This window comes from Panthera tigris, chromosome B3 (assembly GCF_018350195.1).
Source record: "Panthera tigris isolate Pti1 chromosome B3, P.tigris_Pti1_mat1.1, whole genome shotgun sequence".
NCBI lineage: Eukaryota > Metazoa > Chordata > Mammalia > Carnivora > Felidae > Panthera > Panthera tigris.
In genome coordinates this window covers 39,537,017-39,555,186 of record NC_056665.1, presented here as the reverse complement: position 1 = coordinate 39,555,186, position 18,170 = coordinate 39,537,017, and the positions used below count along the sequence as shown (strand labels likewise).

At 48.7% G+C, this 18,170-nt stretch overlaps 1 protein-coding gene across 1 annotated transcript in view; it reads left to right on the top strand.

Annotated features, from left to right (window-relative positions):
- The first annotated feature begins 18 nt into the window (after positions 1-18).
- Positions 19-18,170, top strand: part of SLC24A1 (solute carrier family 24 member 1) — a 28,160-nt gene continuing 10,008 nt past the window's right edge. Inside the window, exons 1-3 of the mRNA XM_042988608.1 lie at positions 19-2,739; positions 13,555-13,608; positions 14,942-15,050. Coding sequence (XP_042844542.1) covers positions 841-2,739; positions 13,555-13,608; positions 14,942-15,050 — 2,062 coding nt within the window. The 5' untranslated portion in view covers positions 19-840. The remainder of the gene's footprint in view (positions 2,740-13,554; positions 13,609-14,941; positions 15,051-18,170) is intronic.

The following is an 18,170-nucleotide window of genomic DNA, read 5'->3' as shown; positions in this document are numbered from 1 at the left end:
TCAGTTTCCTCTCTCCACGTGTCCTTCCAGGGACCCTCTTTGCATAATCAACATATACATTATCATGCTTATTTCAAAGGGGAGGCAATGAGGTTCGGCCTGTCCAGGGAGGCACACCCAGTAAGCAGCTGAGCTGGAAATCCAGGCCTTTGACTCCATTCTCCGTGTTCTTCCCACCACACCACACTGTCTGGGAAGCTCTATGGCATTAGATTTTGTCCTCTCTGGATGATATGGTGGAATTGTTTTAAGTCAGTCCAAAACCAGAAAACAAAAAATCACCAACACAGAGACTTGAGTTCCCAGCGCTGCCTTCCACTGCTGCCTGTTTTTGTCTGAAGCTTAAGATCATTCCCTTCCTCTGCCTTTGACAAGGTGAGATCTGTGGCCTGGGGCACCAACTATGGATGACTGAGCTCCCAGTATGTCAGGCTTGGACTTGGGGGATACTGGCAGACCTCTTGCGGGGATCCCAAAGAGGATTAGGTAGTCCCAGCTCAGGAACCTGGTTGCTGGCATGTCTACACAGAGGACTTCTAATGCTTTTCCCAAGAGCAGGCATTTTTCTCTGGGAACAGGCGGCAGGGGTACTTTTGTTCCAGCAGAAACAACTGCCTCCTAGCACAAAGGTCCACTCTTCTAGATGATGGTTTGATGGTTCTCAGCTCTCCTCGTAAGGGACAAATAACCTCTTCTTTTTTCCCCTGCAGGTTTGTGGATACCCCCTGGCTGGGCTTCATGGAGAATTCTTCACTGATCACCAACCTGAATCCCAGAACAGACCCCCTCTTGCCCTGGACAGAATGAAAGGCCTTCCGTAGCCAGGCATAGCTGGCCATCATGGGGAAATTGATCAGAATGGGGGCACGGGAGAGGCGGTTACTCCGGCCAAAGCGGCTTCATTGGAGTCGCCTCCTCTTCCTGTTGGGAATGTTGGTCATCGGTTCCACCTACCAGCACCTGAGGAGCCCCCGGGGCCTCCCCTCATTGTGGGCAACAGTCTCCTCCCAACATTCTGTAAAACTGGCCAGCCGTGACCTCCCTGACAATGAGATGATGATGGTGAGCAGTGACCCTCCAAGAGCTAGCTCTGAAATGGAGGTGCCCCAAGCCACGGTGCCCCAAGCCACGGTGGGCAGGGTTCGTGAAGCAACACCTGGGATAACAATGAAGAATACACACAATCCACCCAGAAGAACAGCCAACATCACTCCAACAATACCCAAGATTAAGTACACAGCAGGAGACATAGAAAGAGTGAAGGCAGACAGCACAACCATACCCAGTGGAGTACTGAGTCACTACACCCCAACTTCAAACAGACCAACAGTGAAGAATTACACCCCAACGCCACCACCCAGGGGAGAAATGCAGAGCTACAATCCAATTCAAGCCAAGGGAAAGGTGAAGAAATACACCCCATCTCCACTTGGTAGACTAGTAGGCAATTATGCCCCATCCACACTCATGACAATGACAAGGAGACATGGGGTCACCCCCAGAACAACAGTGAAAGACAGTGAAACTATGACAACCACCAAAATATTGGAGACTAACCCCTCTAAGAGAATGGTGGAGGAAACCACCCCAGCTACTCTCAAGGGAATAATTAACACCCCAACTTTCCAGATAAGTGGTATAGAAACAAACATCTTGACTTCTCCAAGGAGTATAACGGAAAAGAACACTGTGACTACCCCCAGAACAGTGGACAGCAAGAGCCCGACCAAGCCGCGGGGGTTAGTGGGAAAGAACAGGCTGACAACTTCTCTGGGAACGGTCCTTGAGCGCACCACAGCCATCTCTGAGGGGCAAGTGATGATAAGCACCATGACAGGCAGTAGCCCAAAGGAAATCAAAGCCTCTACTGCTACCTGGAGTGTTAGTGATCCTTTGTCTAGGACCAGTGCATTGACCATGGGAATATCCTCAGCCACCTACAGGGGGCTGGCAAAGAAACCTTCCATAGCACCCGGGACCTCATCAACCTCCAAGGTCAGGGTGAATCCAAAGATCCATGTGCATCACTGTGTTTTTGTGGAGGCAGCCCCGGCTGTGCCCCCTGCTTCCTCCCCCAACCTGACAACAGCTGCGATCCCAGAGGCACCCAGTTCCGGTCCCTCAGAGCTGCCCCCTGGCTGGCCAGACCTTCACTCCAAGGCAGAGTACCCCCCAGACTTGTTCAGCATAGAGGAGCGGCGACAGGGCTGGGTGGTGCTGCACATCTTTGGCATGATGTACGTGTTTGTGGCCTTGGCCATCGTGTGTGATGAGTACTTCGTCCCAGCCCTGGGTGTCATCACAGATAAGCTACAGATCTCTGATGATGTGGCAGGTGCCACCTTCATGGCTGCTGGAGGCTCTGCCCCCGAGCTCTTCACCTCCCTCATTGGCGTCTTCATCTCCCACAGCAATGTGGGCATTGGTACCATCGTGGGCTCTGCTGTGTTCAACATCCTCTTTGTCATCGGCACCTGTGCCCTCTTCTCCCGGGAGATCCTCAATCTCACGTGGTGGCCCTTGTTCCGTGACGTCTCCTTTTACATCCTTGACCTGATGATGCTCATTCTCTTCTTCCTGGACAGCCTCATTGCCTGGTGGGAAAGCCTGCTGCTGCTGCTGGCCTATGCCTTCTATGTGTTCACCATGAAGTGGAATAAACAACTAGAGATATGGGTGAAGGAGCAGCTCAGCAGGAGGCCAGTGGCCAAGGTCATGGCCTTGGGGGACCTCAGCAAGGTAAGGACAGGATGGTTCAAGCTTCTGCAGCCCCTTTGGGGCAAAAAGGGGGGAGAAGCCAGTGACTAAAGGGGAAAGTGCTGGGTCAGACCTCAAGAGATGAGTGCTTTGGTTCCCTTTGCTATTCATTCAACATTTAAAGTCCTATTCTTTTCTAGGCACTATGCTGGGACCTTTGCAAGAGTGACTTTGGCTCAGCCCCCAATCACCCAGTGGTTATTATCATGATCTATCATTGGTAGGGGAAGAAATCGAGGCCTAATCAAGTCAAACCACTGTTCAAGGTCACACAGCAAATAGGCAGTGGAGCCAGGATTTGAACTTGGGCTGGTCTGACTGGGTCTTTGGAAATGGCATTTGAGCTGGGCTTTGGAGAATATCCAAGGAAGATATCAGGCAGGCGAAAATGATAATCTCTTCCCTGTCCATGGTGTTGAGGGCTTGTCTAGCACCTTCACTTTCACTTAATCTTGTTTGTTCACATTCCAGATGTGGAGGGGCTAGTGGCTGGGATGGGGTCTGGCAGGGGGAGGTTTTTGGGTTTTGTTGTGTTTTTGATATATTGGAGAAGATGAGAGCTCCACTCATCCATGATAGGCTAGCCCTGCGTGCAGAGCCCTCTCTGCGTGTTGAGTGGAGACCAGATATCAGAGGCTCTAACCCTAAGGCTTTCTCTTGACCCTCAACTTCCTTTTTAAGAATTTCTTTGCCCCCATGAGGGACCCTCCCTCTAAGTTCACTGCATGCTTCAATAACCTGGAAGATGAGATTAGACTGGGGAAGAGATTTCTGCAGATTCATCTCAGAGTTTTTGTTCCTTGACTCCAAAGTGAGATACGCTAGGGAACACAGATCTCGTTTCTTTCTTGCTCCTAAACAGTGAGTTTGGGCAAAGGTCGACTCTCAGCCTGCCTCTTTCAGGTCTCAGACAAACCACTGGTGTGAACATAATTTTGTGTGCAAAGAGTGGAAGGACTTAGCTACTTAATCCAGAGCAGTTTTGATGAGTGGGCAGGATGGAGACCACATTTAGCAGCATGTCTGGGAGATCTATGATGAAAGGAAGAGAAAATCTACTTCCTCTAGGATTTTTGAGATGATGCGGTGTTCTGGACAGAACACAGAACTACGAGTCAGGAAATCTGGGTTCTATTCTGATTCTGCCTCTAACTAACTGTGTGACCTTGGATGGGTCCCTTCCCTTCTCTGGGGGAAATGACAGAGTCCAACTGGCCACCAAAAGGTCCTATCTGACAACCATTGTCCAAGTGAGTTCAGTTCTGGCAGGCCCCGCATCGTGGTTTTTTTTGTCCGGTCTGGTCAACCAAGCTCCAATTGCCGTATCTGCAGATGACTCCAAAGGAGAATGTCCTACCCAAGGTTGTACAGCTAGCAGGTGTCAGAACTGGCATGAGAATCCAGGATCTAACTCCCCATTCAGTGCTATTTTCTATTAGGCTACTACTCCATGAAGCCAGAGGCTTAAAAAAGAAAGGGAGGCTCAGAGCATTACATAATTTAATATGAAGAAACAGCAGCCTCCCTCCTAGTGAGGTCCTCAGGGCGCATCTTGCTGAGGGTGACCATAAGCCTGGTAGTCTCCCCTGAGAAAAGCATCTAATGCCTTGGTACACACAGGCCAGCCATTTTCAAAATGCCTCTGACTTGCCTCCTAATTCTTATCAGTAATTCTGTTTTTTTAATTTTTTTTTAATGTTTATTTATTTTTGAGAGAGAGGGAGACAGAGTGTGAGCGGGGAAGGGACAGAGAGAGAGGGAGACACAGAATCTGAAGCAGGCTCCAGGCTCTGAGCTGTCAGCACAGCCTGATGCAGGGCTTGAACTCACAAACCGTGAGATCGTGACCTGAGCTGAAGTCAGATGCTTAACCGACCGAGCCACCCAGGCATCCCTGTTTTTTGTTTTTTGTTTTTAATTTTTAATGTTTTATTTATTTTTGAGAGAGAGGGAGACAGAGCATGAGCGGGGGAGGGACAGAGAGAGAGGGAGACACAGAATCTGAATCGGGCTCCAGGCTCTGAGCTGTCAGCACAGAGCCCGACGAGGGGCTTGAACTCACCAACCATGAGATCATGACCTGAGCCGAAGCTGGACGCTTAACAGACTGAGCCACCCAGGCGCCCCTCAGTGCTGTTTTTATTTCAAGTCTCCAAATTCTGAGTTTTCCATTTTTCCAGGGCTAGACCATCAAAGGAAAGCTTATCAAACAGTGAAACATAATCATGATTTTAAAGGAGAATTTGTAATCTACTTAAAGAGATTCTTCAAGGGCAATAGTAGCAGGTCTTTGCCAACCACCAAGAGTGGTGCCGGTTACAGCTCTGTTCTTATCTGTTGAAACAAATCCAGCATGAATTTTAATTGACAGTGTTATTTAAAAAAAACAGGTTGAATTACGGGTTATCATTAAAAGTAAATTTATATTTATTTAAAGTTAAAAACCCAGGCACCCCGCCTGGGTGGCTCAGTCGGTTAAGTATCTGACTTTGGCTCGGATCATGATCTCACAGTTTGTGAGTTCAAGCCCCATGTCAGGCTCTGTGCTGATAGCTCAAAGTCTGGAGCCTGCTTCTGATTCTGTGTCTGCCTCTCTCTGCCCCTTGCCTGCTCGTGCTCTGTCTCTCTCTCTCTCTCAAAAATAAATAAACATTCAAACAAATTTTTTAAAAAATTAAAAACCTAGCCTGGTGGGCTTGGCCAGTAGAGTATGCGATTCTTGGTCTTGGGGTTGTGAGTTCCAGTCCCATGTTGAGTGCTTAAAAATAAAATCTTTTAAAAAATGAAATAAAATAAAAACCTACAGTTAGTACTTTCCAGCACTAACAACTCCTCACTGAAAATTAGTACAAGTAACAAGAACTATAGCTATTTTGACATGGTTTTTAAAGCATCTGGATTTGAATTTCACCTCAAGTTTCTAATAGCAAGAGAGATAGAGCATTCTTTAAAAAAATTTTTTTTAATGTTTATTTATTTTTGAAAGAGAGATAGTGTGGGAAGGGGAGGGGCAGAGGGTCCAAAACAGGCTCTGTGCTGAGAGCAGGGAGCCCGATGCAGCTTGAACTCATGAACTGTGAGATCATGACCTGAGCAGAAGTTGGATGCTTCTAGAGATAGAGATAGAGGTAGATAGATAGATATATAGAGAGAACTGTCTTTGTCTTTGCTTCTACCTTTATGTCTATGTTTGGCTGGCCAAGACCTGTGATTTGGTCAGAGGGAGATAAATTATCCTGCACTTCACTGATAGACTGAGGGTGAGCTATTCGGTTTTGAATTCATGCAACAATTCTCGAAAATCCAATTGTTGATCTAGTAAACTGTGTTGGCATTTGTTTTTGCAGTTTTCCCCTGTGAACTGTTTGACTTTAACATGAAAATGAACGTGCCTTGCTCTCTCACTAATGTTGACATACTGACGCACACCTCTCCCCGACTAATGGTTCCTCTCTGAGCATCACCTCTGGAAAGCAGGCATCCAGGGAAACCGGGCTTATTCAGTCTGCCATGGCCCAAAGTGAAGAAGTCAGAGAGAAGTGGGGCATACCCAGACAGGGTGGTAGGGAGCCAAGGAGAGGCGGGGTAGGCCAGGTCAGAGCCACAGGTGCTCCGGAAGTCTAAGCAGCAGGAAGAGAAGTGGAGGGCAGTGTGAGCCAGCTCCTTTTGGAGAGAAATAAGAATAGGAAAGACACCTGGGCCTCCCCCTGCCTCCGTTAGCAGCCTGGGGTGAGGGGTAGAGGGGGTGGCTACAGCATCAAGCTCATCATTGCCTCTGAACAGGAAACAGTCTTTGCATCTCCCAAAGAGGTGCTCCCAGGGTCTTGTCTCTAGCAGGAGATCCGTAAGTATTTGGTTTGGTTTCCTCAGGAAATCCTAACAGTTCAGGGACTCCAGTGTAGAGGAAAGTGAGGCCCCCAGCAGATATTTAACTCAGCTAGTTTCACAGCGAGTTGGTGGTTCTTACCACTGATTCCTGAAGCTGTACTTTTGGATTTTAATCCAGGCTACACTGCAGACTCTCCCCGTTGCCCTGGGCAAGTCAATGCCATTCAACAAACCTTTATTATTAAGCACTTAGATGAAAAGCAGTGTGGGAAAAAGATTGTGTCCCTTCCAGTAGAAAGGACAGGCTAGGCAAGAGTAATTGTAATAAAACGAGCTTTATACAAAGTGCTACAAAGTCACTTTGCTTTTCAACCAGGCCTTAGACTGTTTGTCTATAAAGTGAATGGGATGACCCAGAGCAGGGGTTGGCCGACTTTTACCGGAAAGAGCCAGATAGTAAGTATTTCAGGCTTTGCAGGCCATACAGTCTCTGTCACAACTACTCAGCTCTGTTGTTGCAGCATGAAAGCAGCCACAGACAGTACATAAACACACGGAAATGGCCACATGGTGTTTTACCAATTGCAACATACTTGCAGGTGTTTTTCTATGCCAACAATTTGGAGACAAGATCAGAGAATTATTAATTCTTTAAAAAATTTTTTTCACATTTATTTATTTTTGAGAGAGAGACAGAGTGTGAGCATGGGAGGGGCAGAGAGAGAGGGAGACACAGAATCCAAAGCAGGCTCCAGGCTCTGTGCAGACTGAGCTGTCAGCACAGAGCCCGACGCGCGGTGCTCAAATTCACAAACTGTGAAATCATGACCTGAGAGGAAGTCAAGTCAGACGCTTAACCGACTGAGCCACCCAGGCACCCCTGGGCTAAGATATTTTAGACAACATCGTCAAACTGGCATGTATTGGTTTGGGATACCTTTTATGACCCCTATTATCAATATAGGCTAACTTAGCTTGCTCTGAAATTTTATACCTGAGTAGAAAGTATGCCTGAGTATAAAGTGTACACCTGTCCATGTATTTGTTCTAGCCTGACATGATAAATATCTGACTTGTCTTGACCATGCATAGTCACAGAAAGCCAATAAACAGCAAAGCCGAAGCACTAGCCTGGCTTTAAAAGCGTTATCTCTCAACGATTGAAGCACCTCTGGCCATTACAGAGAGAGCTCCCAGCTTAGCTAGAAAGGACCAGCCATCTGCAGGAGATGCTAATTGGCAATATGGCCTGAGGGGAGCCAGTGGTGAAAAGGAATCCGAGGGAGGAGGTGGGGGGGAGGGGAACAGACCTATTTTGGGTCCCTTTGGGTCTCTATCCACATCATGCCCTCAAGAATACTTCAGAATGTGAAACTCTGGAGAAAAGTCTGCCACTCTTTCCTAAATGCATTGAGGCCTGTTTTTTGTTTGTTTTGTTTTGTTTTGTTTTGTTTTCCTGGCAAGGTTTTTTAAATTAAACCAGCCAATATGACTCTCAAGCAGGCAAACCAAGTACCTCCTAAGGAGCCACCCCTTCCCTTTCTTGCCAGGGTTGACATTTATTCCAAGGGCTTCTATCAGTGGCTTATATGGTACCTGTCTGCTGTGGAGACAAGGGGGCTGTGGACAGGAAAGCCTTTTCAGTCTCTGTGGACCACCCCCCTCCCCCATCCCTGCTCTAGGCTGCAGGGAATCCACTAAGCATCCTAGCCTGGGCTGAGGTTTTTTTTTTTTTTTTTTTCCTTCCTTCCTTCCTTCCTTCCTTCCTTCCTTCCTTCCTTCCTTCCTTCCTTAGCATTCACCCATTTTTAATTAATTAATTAATTTAAATTTTTAATGTTTACTTATTTTTGAGAGAGAGAGAGCAGGGGAGGGGCAGAGAGGGAGACACAGAATCTGAAGCAGGATCCAGGCTCTGAGCTGTCAGCACTGAGCCCGACACGGGGCTCGAACCCACGAACCATGAAATCATGACCTAAGCTGAAGTTGGATGCTTAACCGACTGAGCCACCCAGGCACCTCTATTTTTATTTTTATTTTTTTTAAATAGGCTCCACACCCATTGTGGGGCTTGAACTCACAATGTTGAGATCAGGGTTGCACGCCCTAGTGACTGAGCCAGCCAGGAGCCCCAGGGTTCCCTCCTTCAACTCCTTGAATACTTAGCTTCCCCCCAGTTGTTACAAAAAGTTGGTATGAGTAGAATTCTCAATTTTAAGCCTTCTTTCCGTCATAAAATTTTTTTAGTGTTCACCTGCTAGTCAGTGCTGGCAGATGACAAAATGAATGTGTAAGAAACAAATATGAACAGAACTCAAGAACCTGATCATGCCTGGTCTAATAGCTTGTTTCCATGAATGCATGTGTGCTTATAATTGAGATTTTACATGCATTCATGCAACACAGTAATATTTTCTCATACTGAAAATGATGGGATTAAATATGAGATTAGATATACATGGTGTTCTACAAGTAACAGCATGATTTCTAGATGCTCTACCACCTGAATAACTTGGAAATAGAAAACCAACATTAATAGTGTGGGGGAGAGGGCATATGGATGATAAACAAGTAAAAACAAGATAATTTCAGGGGCACCTGGGCGGCTCAGTCAGTTGAGCATCTGACTCTTGGTTTGGGCTCAGGTCGTAATCTCATGGTTTGTGAGTTGAGCCCTGCATCGGGCTCTGTACTGGCAGTGTGGAGCCTGCTTGGGATTCTCTCTCCCCCACCCACCCCCCAAAGTAAATAAATAAAGTTAATACAACCTGTAATGGTATAGGAAAGCGCTGAGGGGTTTAGTACTGCAGAGAGTAGACACCTCAACAGACCAGAGAGTTAGGGAAGGCTTCCTCCGGGAGGTGATGTCTAACAGAATCTTGAAGGACCAGCAGGGGGTGGCTGACTGAAGCTGGGGTCAGGACTCTCCTGGGCTTGTGGAGAGGCCGAGGGAATGAGACACCGTGAGGAGATACAGCCGCACTGTCCAATATGGACCATTTGCTACATGTAGCTACAGAGCTCTTGAAATGGGGCTGGTCCGACTGAGTTATGCTGTTAAGTATAGAATATACTTAACTGGGTTTCACAGGTTTGGTATGATGAAAAAAAGGGGGGGGGTTTCAAAGGTTTGGTATGATGAAAAAAAGGGGGGGGAGTAAAATAGCTCAATGATATTAATCACATGTTGAATTATAATATTTTTAGTATATTGGGCTAGAGTATATTATTAAAATCAATTCCACTCATTTCTTTTACTTTACAAAAATGTGGCTGCTACAGGAATTACATTTGCGTATATGACTTGCATTCTATTTCTGTTGGACAGTGCTGGACTGGAGGTAAGCAGGAGGCTAGTGTGTGCTCAGCCAAGGAGTCTGGACGCCCTCATGAGGACAGTAAACCCCAGGATGTAGGGGAGGGACATGATTTGTGCTTTGTTCAGAAAATCACTCTGGCTGAGGGGTGGAGAATGAGCTGCAAGAGGAACAGATCAGGAGTCAGAAGCTTGCAGGACTGTAGGCAGGAAGAGTGGAGACATGAGGCCACAAGTGAGGACTTTGAGTAACTAGATCTGACAGCTGATTGGACCTGGGCTGTGAAGGAGAGGGAGGAATTTGGGTAGACTTTTGGGTTTCCAGCCTAGACAAATGAGTGGATCCGGATGCAAGACTGTACTCAGCAAAGGGCTAGAGTGAAGAGTCCCCTATTAGAGTCTAACCTCGGTGAAGGCAGGACTCAGACCAGGGACTCAGTAAATATTTGTTAAATGAATCTTAAAACAACAATAACAACAGAGACTAAAATACATGGTTCAGAAAATGTGTCATGGATGGTCTAGAAGGGGAGGGGTCAATGATTAACTGCTACATCAGTGGGAAACAGAAACTGGAAGTCAGGAGGGGAAGCCCCCTGAGGGCCTGCCATATTTGCCATCCCAGGTTCCCATGAATGGCAGCAAGGGGTCCTATTGCTCAACCTCAGCAAGATACCATGCAGGTGCTGGGGGCTTTGGCTGGCATGGAGACATCCTCTTTGGTTTCCTCAGCCCCTTTGCCAGTTTTCATGAGGAGAAGGGGAAGGTGGGGTGATGAGGCTGAAGAAAGAGGAGGGGCACTGGGTGGGTGTGAGAGGTGGATATGAAATGTATTTGTCCTAAGGGCATATTCTGAATGCACCCACTTGCCGGACTGCTTCCTGTAAGTGGACCCATCGTCCACACCTAAAAGTAGGCAAACGTTTATGTCCATTTATCTAAAATGTCAATAATTCGCAGAGCCACTAGGGAATAGAGATTTTTACCTCAATACCTTGGGAAAAGAAATAGGAGTTCGTAAACAACAACAGCAACAAATATCTCCCTCCAATGGAGATCGGAGTTCTGACACTGTCTCTGTGAGTGTGGGCAAGCCCCGGGCTCTTTCTGCATCTCAGTTTTCCCATCTATCAAAAAGCAGTAATAGCGCTAACCTTGTCGACTTCACGGGGTTGGTGGTATTGGATGAGAAAGTGGATGTGAAAGGTGTCAGAAGGTTAGAAGTACATGCTGAAGGGAGAAGATACTGGTGTGTGCCAAGAATGATGCGCTCCTAGAGAAGTACTTTGGCTTGAGTAAACCTGAATAGCAGAAAAATCACGAGGCCTGTACATCATGGGGCAAAAGTCAATCTCTCCTGCTCCTCTGAGGACAGAACTGGCTACCCCAAAGGGCAGCCTGGCTCCTCACAGTTTGTTACCTCCAAAAACTCACTGGGTGTGGGTGGGACATGATAAACAGTGAGATGGCTGGGCCACTGGGGGTCGGTGCTATAGCCTCCAGTATCCCAGTGAACTTACAGGTGTGTCACGAAAGAGTCAGGGGCTTTGTTCAAGAAATCTAGAGTGCTCCCTTCAGATGCAGATTGGTTATTTCTGCTCCATTTCATTCATTTGCATGTTCATTTGTTCATCCATCTGTTTATTTATTCAAGTGTATATCCAGCATTCAGACCTCCCCCATCCTTCAAAGCTTACTCAGATTCTATCTACCTTAAAAACATTTTTTTAAATCTGTATTTATTTTTTGAGAGAGAGAGAGAGACAGAGCGTGAGTGGGGGAGGGGCAGAGAGAGAGGGAGACACAGAATCCGAAGCAGGCTCCAGGCTCCGAGCTGTCCGCACAGAGCCCAAAGCAGGACTTGAACCCACAAACTGTGAGATCATGACCTGAGCTGAAGTCGGACGCTCAACCGACTGAGCCACCCAGGCACCCCAAGTTCTACTTACTTTTGGAAGCCTCCTCGTCCCTCCAACCACCACACCTTTATCTGACCTTCTCATTTCTTGAATCACGTTCTGCTTTCTATCTGGAGATAGAATTGGTCCCGATTCCTTTCTGGCCCAGTCAGTGTTTTCTTTATTTTCTGAGCTGAAACACAGACAGGAGATACAGAGCAAGTCCAGTTCTAGTTCTGGCCATGGAGGCCAGCAGTGAGGAGGGGAAGACCATTCCTGGGGGCAGCTATCAGTGACCCTGCCACCTGAAGATAGTACTGGAAGCCACTTAGGAGTAGCTCCTCATTCAGCTCACCTTTAGTGAGCACCTCCTGTGTACAAGAACCTATGCCACAGGCTTGGGGAACAGATGACTATATCGTAAGTTCAAAAAAATATGGAGTCAATCTGGGTAGATAATTCACATATGGCAAAGTTAAAAAAATGATTCTTTTAGGGCCGCCTGGGTGGCTCAGTCGGTTCAGCATCCAGTTTAGGCTCAGGTCACGATCTCATGGTTTGTGGGTTTGAGCCCTGCGTCGGGCTCTGTGCTGACAACTCAGAGCCCGGAGCCTGCTTCGGATTCTGTGTCTCCCTCTCTCTCTGCCCCTCCCCCCACCCCCTCTGTCTCTCTCTCTCTCTCTCTCTCAAAAATAAATAAACATTAAAAAAATTTTTTTAAATGATTCTTTTAAAAGTTCAAACAGCATTATAAAGCAATAAATGCCAAGTGGAAAGCTAGTGGTCCAGACAACAGTTACTGTGGGTTTAATGATTCTTCATCTTGGATTTTTCTAGGGCTGTCTCATTTCCCAGATGGCTGCCCTACAGCTTCCCCAGGACACTAGCACTTACTTGATCACAGAGCCAGGTTTTGGTAACACAAAATGTGCTTACTCTTGTTATACAGCTTTTGAAGAGAGAGGTATTGTAGTAAGCTGGAGTGAGTGGGGGCGGGGGAAGGGGCCATTCAGGAAAGCTTTATAGAAGTATTCACCGTGAATTTGCTGAAAAACTGGAGACATGGGGGAATGGATGAGGCATTTTATGCAGAGGGAAAAGGTGTAAACAAGGGAACAGGAGCTAGAATAGATTGGGTGTAGTTACAGGATGGTTCATTCATGCATTAATTCAACAAATATTTATTGAACCTTTGCTAAGTGCTCAAGAGTGTTTTCACGCTGAACACACGGTGGTGAATGAAAGAGGCAATCTACCTTCAAGATGCTAGTGGGGCAGTTGATTTATTTGTCTGTTTATTAAATACAAGACTAGATTGAGGAAAGTGCTATGAAGGAAAAGAACAGGAGTGTATAAAAAATAATTAGACAGCACCTTAACCTCACAGAGGAAGGTGACATGTAAATGGAGGCCTGAACTATGGGGAGTGAGGGAGAGAGGGTTCCAAACATGGGAGGAGGGACCCTGTGATGAGGGTTTCACAGCAGGTAAAGACGGTGCATTTGAGGGACTGAGAGACAGTTGGTGGTACTGGGCTGTCATGAGTGGACACATTTAAGAAGACTGTTGGGGGGGGGGGGCTAAAGGCAGACTGTGAAAGGCCAGGCTGGGGTTTGCACATGTGAAAACATGTCCCGAGACCAGGTTCTCTCTGGGTGTGTTTCTCAAACTGAGGGTTCCTTGGAGAGAGAGAGAATTAGGGAGAGAGAGCAAGGGTCTCTCCAGACATCTCGTGACTCCTGTCCCTGTTTGCAGCCAGGCAATGGGGCAGTTGCGGTGGATGAGCTGCAGGAAAACAAGAAGCTAAAGGTGGGTGCCATGTGGAGTCTGCCCAGAGGGGGCGCTGCAGGGTCTCAGAGGCCCTGTGGCCCCTGATGCTGGGGGTGCTGGGCCGGGTTCAGGCTTGGGAAGCCCCAGGGAGTGCTGTCAGGATGAGCCAGGGAAGGCGCCAGCTCCTCTGCCAACAGGACTGTCACCTCTAAGGTGGCCTTGGACGAGGTGCTTGAGGTGCTTGTTTGGGAGCTGAGGCCAGAACATCACTGCTCGCTCCACCACTAGCTTGCTGTGTGAGCTTTTGCATCTGTGAAATGACTGGACTAGATGAACTCAAGCCCCAACATTTAGAATTGATCTCAAAGCCCAATTACCTGTGGCTTTGGAATGCCCTGGAAATAAGAGAAACATAGGAGAGGCACTGGGGGCATGGGGGGGGGTCTGAGGCTTCTGAAAAACTGTATCTTGGCTGCTTTGGCCTATGGGATACTTGGGGAGAATTATGGGAACCTTAGAAGGGAGAGTCTGGGGCCTGACTGAAACCTTCTTCATCTGAAGAAAATCCCCAGAGCTGTTGTGAAGTACTGTGTTACCACAGCCACTAGATGGCAGAAGAGTTCAGATCCAGAGGGATGGGGGTGGCGTGGGGAGCGTGGGGGAGGGACAGAGCAAGTGTCAGTCCGTCTTTGGATGTTCCCTTGGACATCAGATGATATTTCTATCTGTGTCACATCTGGGTATCTGCATGTACAGATGTGTGTATGTGTGCACCTATGAAGGTCTCTTGAGCACCTGTGCGTAGAAAAAAGGACTGAACTGGGAATCAAAAGACCTGAGTGCCCATTTTGATACTTTCATTTACTCCCCACACGACCTTGGATAAATCACCTAGCCTCGTTGAGTTTCCATGTCCTTTTCTGTAGAAGGGGGCCACAGCCTTGCTTATCTGGGGGTGGGGCAACGATAAAGCGCGATGATGCTTTGTGGACTGTAAAGGGCTGTGCCCATGCACAGGGGTCCGTCTGTGCTGTGTGTGGGTGTGTGTTTCTATGACAGTGCATTTTCAGGGAAGGACAAACCCTTGGTAATGTGTTATGCTTAGTACACATTGTCTGCTCCCTGTTGAGACCTTGGGGAATTACTGGGCATGTAGAATTAGCCAGTCATGGAAGAGTGAGAGGAGCCTGAGAAAGAAAGCAGAGTGTAACTCTTCTCACTGAGGGGAAGGGAGAAGGGAGGCCAGGAGAAGGCTCCTGTGCTTTGTTCTGAGCTCTCTGGGAGGGAGGCAGGGTTAGGGAGGCCCTTGTGTGGCTCCTCCCCTGGCTTGGGCAGGGGCTCACTGAGGCCTGTGCGGCTCTCCCCTGCTCAGCTCCCAGCAATGCTGACCCGAGGGAGCAGCTCGACCTCTCTGCACAACAGCACCATCCGCAGCACCATCTACCGGCTCATGCTTCACAGCCTGGACCCTCTGGGAGAAGGTAAGCAAGGCCTCCCTGGACCTGCGTGGTCTCCTGTCCACTCCCTCCCTCCCTCCCGCAGGTGGACAAGCCCTGGGACATGCAAAACTAGGAGGCAGTGGGTAGGATGAGGACGGAGTGGGGAATGGGGGGAGTGGGGGGATGAAGCCAACTGTCTGGGAGACAGGGTAGAGAGAGGACATGGGACGCAACAGGAGAGGGCCCCAAGGAGCTAAGGTTAGGCATCCGTATCCCATGGCTTCCATGTCTGTGTGTCCCCTCCTGTGAAAGGGTCCACTTGTAGTTAGTGAGGCCATGAGTGCCATGTGCCCTGCTCTGGTCGATGTCAGGGCTGTCCTCAGTGACTTCCCTGCGTAGCCCACCACCCACGAGTGGTCTCCAGTGTCCCACAGAACCTCCAGCTAGGCAGCTTGGCCCAGGCTGACTGCCAGGGCCACTTCTGGGGGTACCTCCTGTAGGGCCCCACAGCCCAGAAGCTTTGAGTAGCACCTCCCCTTGCTCTTTGTCTAGCTCTGGAGTCCTAGGGAAACTGCTAACCCTCTCCCTAGCCAGGAACCCCAAAGGAGCTACCAGGACCACTTCTGGAGGATGACAGGGGTCCAAAGTAGAGTGGGTCCTGATTGACAAATGATGGGGGTAGCTAAGATTCTCTCCATGCACCTTACCAAGTCTTGCCTTTTGGCCCGCTTCCCCAGAGAACTGTTCCTAAAATGTTTCTCAGGCCCCTAAAGGGCACCCTCAGGTACACTCCTGTTCTCCTTGGGTCCCTTCATCTCTGGATCTCTGGTGCAAAACTAGGAGCCCAGGTTGGCCTGTGGGCAGAAGCCAAGGGGTCAGAGTGTAGTTGGAAGGAGGGCTGAGGGCTGAGCTGAATAGGACACTGGAGACTGGCCCATGAGCATCGGGAAACACCCTCACTGACTTTTCTGGTTCAGAGACAAATCTTGCCGGCGGGGGGGGGGGGGGGGGGGGGGGGGGGGGGGGGGGCGGGGAGGGGGGGAGGAGTGGCAGGGGGAGAGGTTGGGAAGGGGCTCAGAATTTCCTCAGGCCTTGAAATATCCCCTTCAGATACAGTATTGGGTTTAGGGTATTTAAAAGGCTATTGTACTGGGAAAAGCAGAGGTGATGAAATCTTCCTCAGGAAATCCTCAGGGCGAGCCTCTGCAGACATTGAGAGAGGCTACTCCCAAGTGTCAACTCCAGAAAAACAGTGCCCCTGGAGTTTTGAGAGTGGAGTTTGCATTACGAAGTAGCCTGTGGGTGATCGTGGCGGTGGAGCGGTGGGCGGTGAAGGAAGCTGTATCTCTGGGCCGAGAGTACTCGGCCACTCCTTGTAGAATCACCAACTCTAGCAAAGTCCTGAAGATAAAGATCTCCTGAATGGGACTGCAGGGCCCCTTGCCTGGGCCACTTCCATGACTGGCAGCCTGCCAACAGCTGACCTACTTGTCCTAACAGGATTATGTGATGGCCAGGCCAGGCAGAGGTCAGAGGAGATTGATACTAAGTAGGAGATGATCCGGCCACGCTGAGAGTAGAGAGGCCACGTGAGGAAACAAGTGCTGGGAGAGCCAGCGACAGTCATCCCTAGGAAGACAAGCAAGCTTGGTATATGGTGGGTACATGTGGCAGGCATGGAGGCGTGGAAAGGCCCTCGTGGCGGGTAATTGCTGATACGCTCTGGGGCGAAGTCCTGCTCTGAGAAGCCAACCCGGATTCTATACTCCCAGACCCCATCCAGGAGGGCCTGGGACCTTGCAGAACTGTGGTGAAGGCGTTTGTTCCCAAGACTTTCCAGATCCATGTTTGTGTTTCCATATGCTGTTTCCAAATGGCTGTCCAGATGTTTCCACCCTTTCCAGGTGTTCCAACTCTTTCCACAGAGCTGATGTGTGTGGTCTGAACTCTCACCCACCCTGTAAAGGGGCCTTTCTTCTCCAGGATCCTATGCCTTCTATGGTGACTTCACATCTATGGATGTGTGCATATGTAAGAGAGAGAGGGAGAGAGGGACAGAAAGAGGTTCTGCAGCTGACCTGCTTTCCTCAGTGGCAAGGGAAATGAGAGGTTAGGGTGTGTGATGAGGAGTGAGAAGGAAACAGGGGGACTTGGTTTTTCTTGCCAGCCCTTCCAGCCAACAGTCAGCAGATATTCTCAGCACCAGGACCAGAACGAGTGGGACTCTCTCCTTTGGTAACAACTCTGTGTTCGTTGCTCAACAGAAGATTGCAATGCGTCATCCACGCCAGGGGGGCATTAAAGGTGTGTGGGTGAAGGAGGCAGCGGAGGGCCTGCTTCCTGACATCTCAGCTCTGACGAGCACCTGCTGGGTTGGCCCACCAGGACACTTGGAAGTCATGCCAGAGTGGTGGCCCTGCAGGATGGAGCCTGTTGCCAGACGCAGCTGCAGCTGAACCATCTCTGAGAGCTTAGTTGACAGGCTGAAAGGAGGAAATTCCAGACCCGTTCATGCTTCCTGTCCATCCTGGACCCAGGCAGAGTTTGGTCCCAGCAGCTTCCCATATTGTACCTTCTCAGTCTGTCTGTCATAAACTAGAGGATCTTCAGGTTCCCTTCTAACTCAAACGCTCTGGAATGCTGGGCCACTGCAGAGATGCTTCCTGGGTGGGACAGCTGCTCTCCATTACTCACTTTGTCCTTGTTGTAGCTAATGCTTATATAGTGCTTTCTAAGTGCCAGGCACTGGTTAAAGCACATTCATGTATAAACTTATTTATTCCATTAACAACTCTGTAAGATTTTACAGATGAAGAAGCTGAGGGACAGAGAGGTTAAGCAATCACTGAGCTAGGTCCCTGACTATCAAGTGGCAGAATTAGGATCCAAACCCAGACTATCTGGTATCAGAATCCCAGCTAACATAGCAATATTTAATTGTAGCATTAAAGCCTTTTTATTTATTTTCGTCTCACAGACCCCCACATCAGTGCTCTCAGTGTATCATGATGTTGCCTTTTTAGAGGGGGCCGCTGAGGCTTAGAGAGGGCACACAGGCTTCCCAGGGTCACCCAGTGCTCACAGGGGAGAGCCAGCCTGGACTCCAGAATAGATTCCATGGTGCCACATTTTTTCTTGCTTGTGCCGTTGTCCTTACCCTCC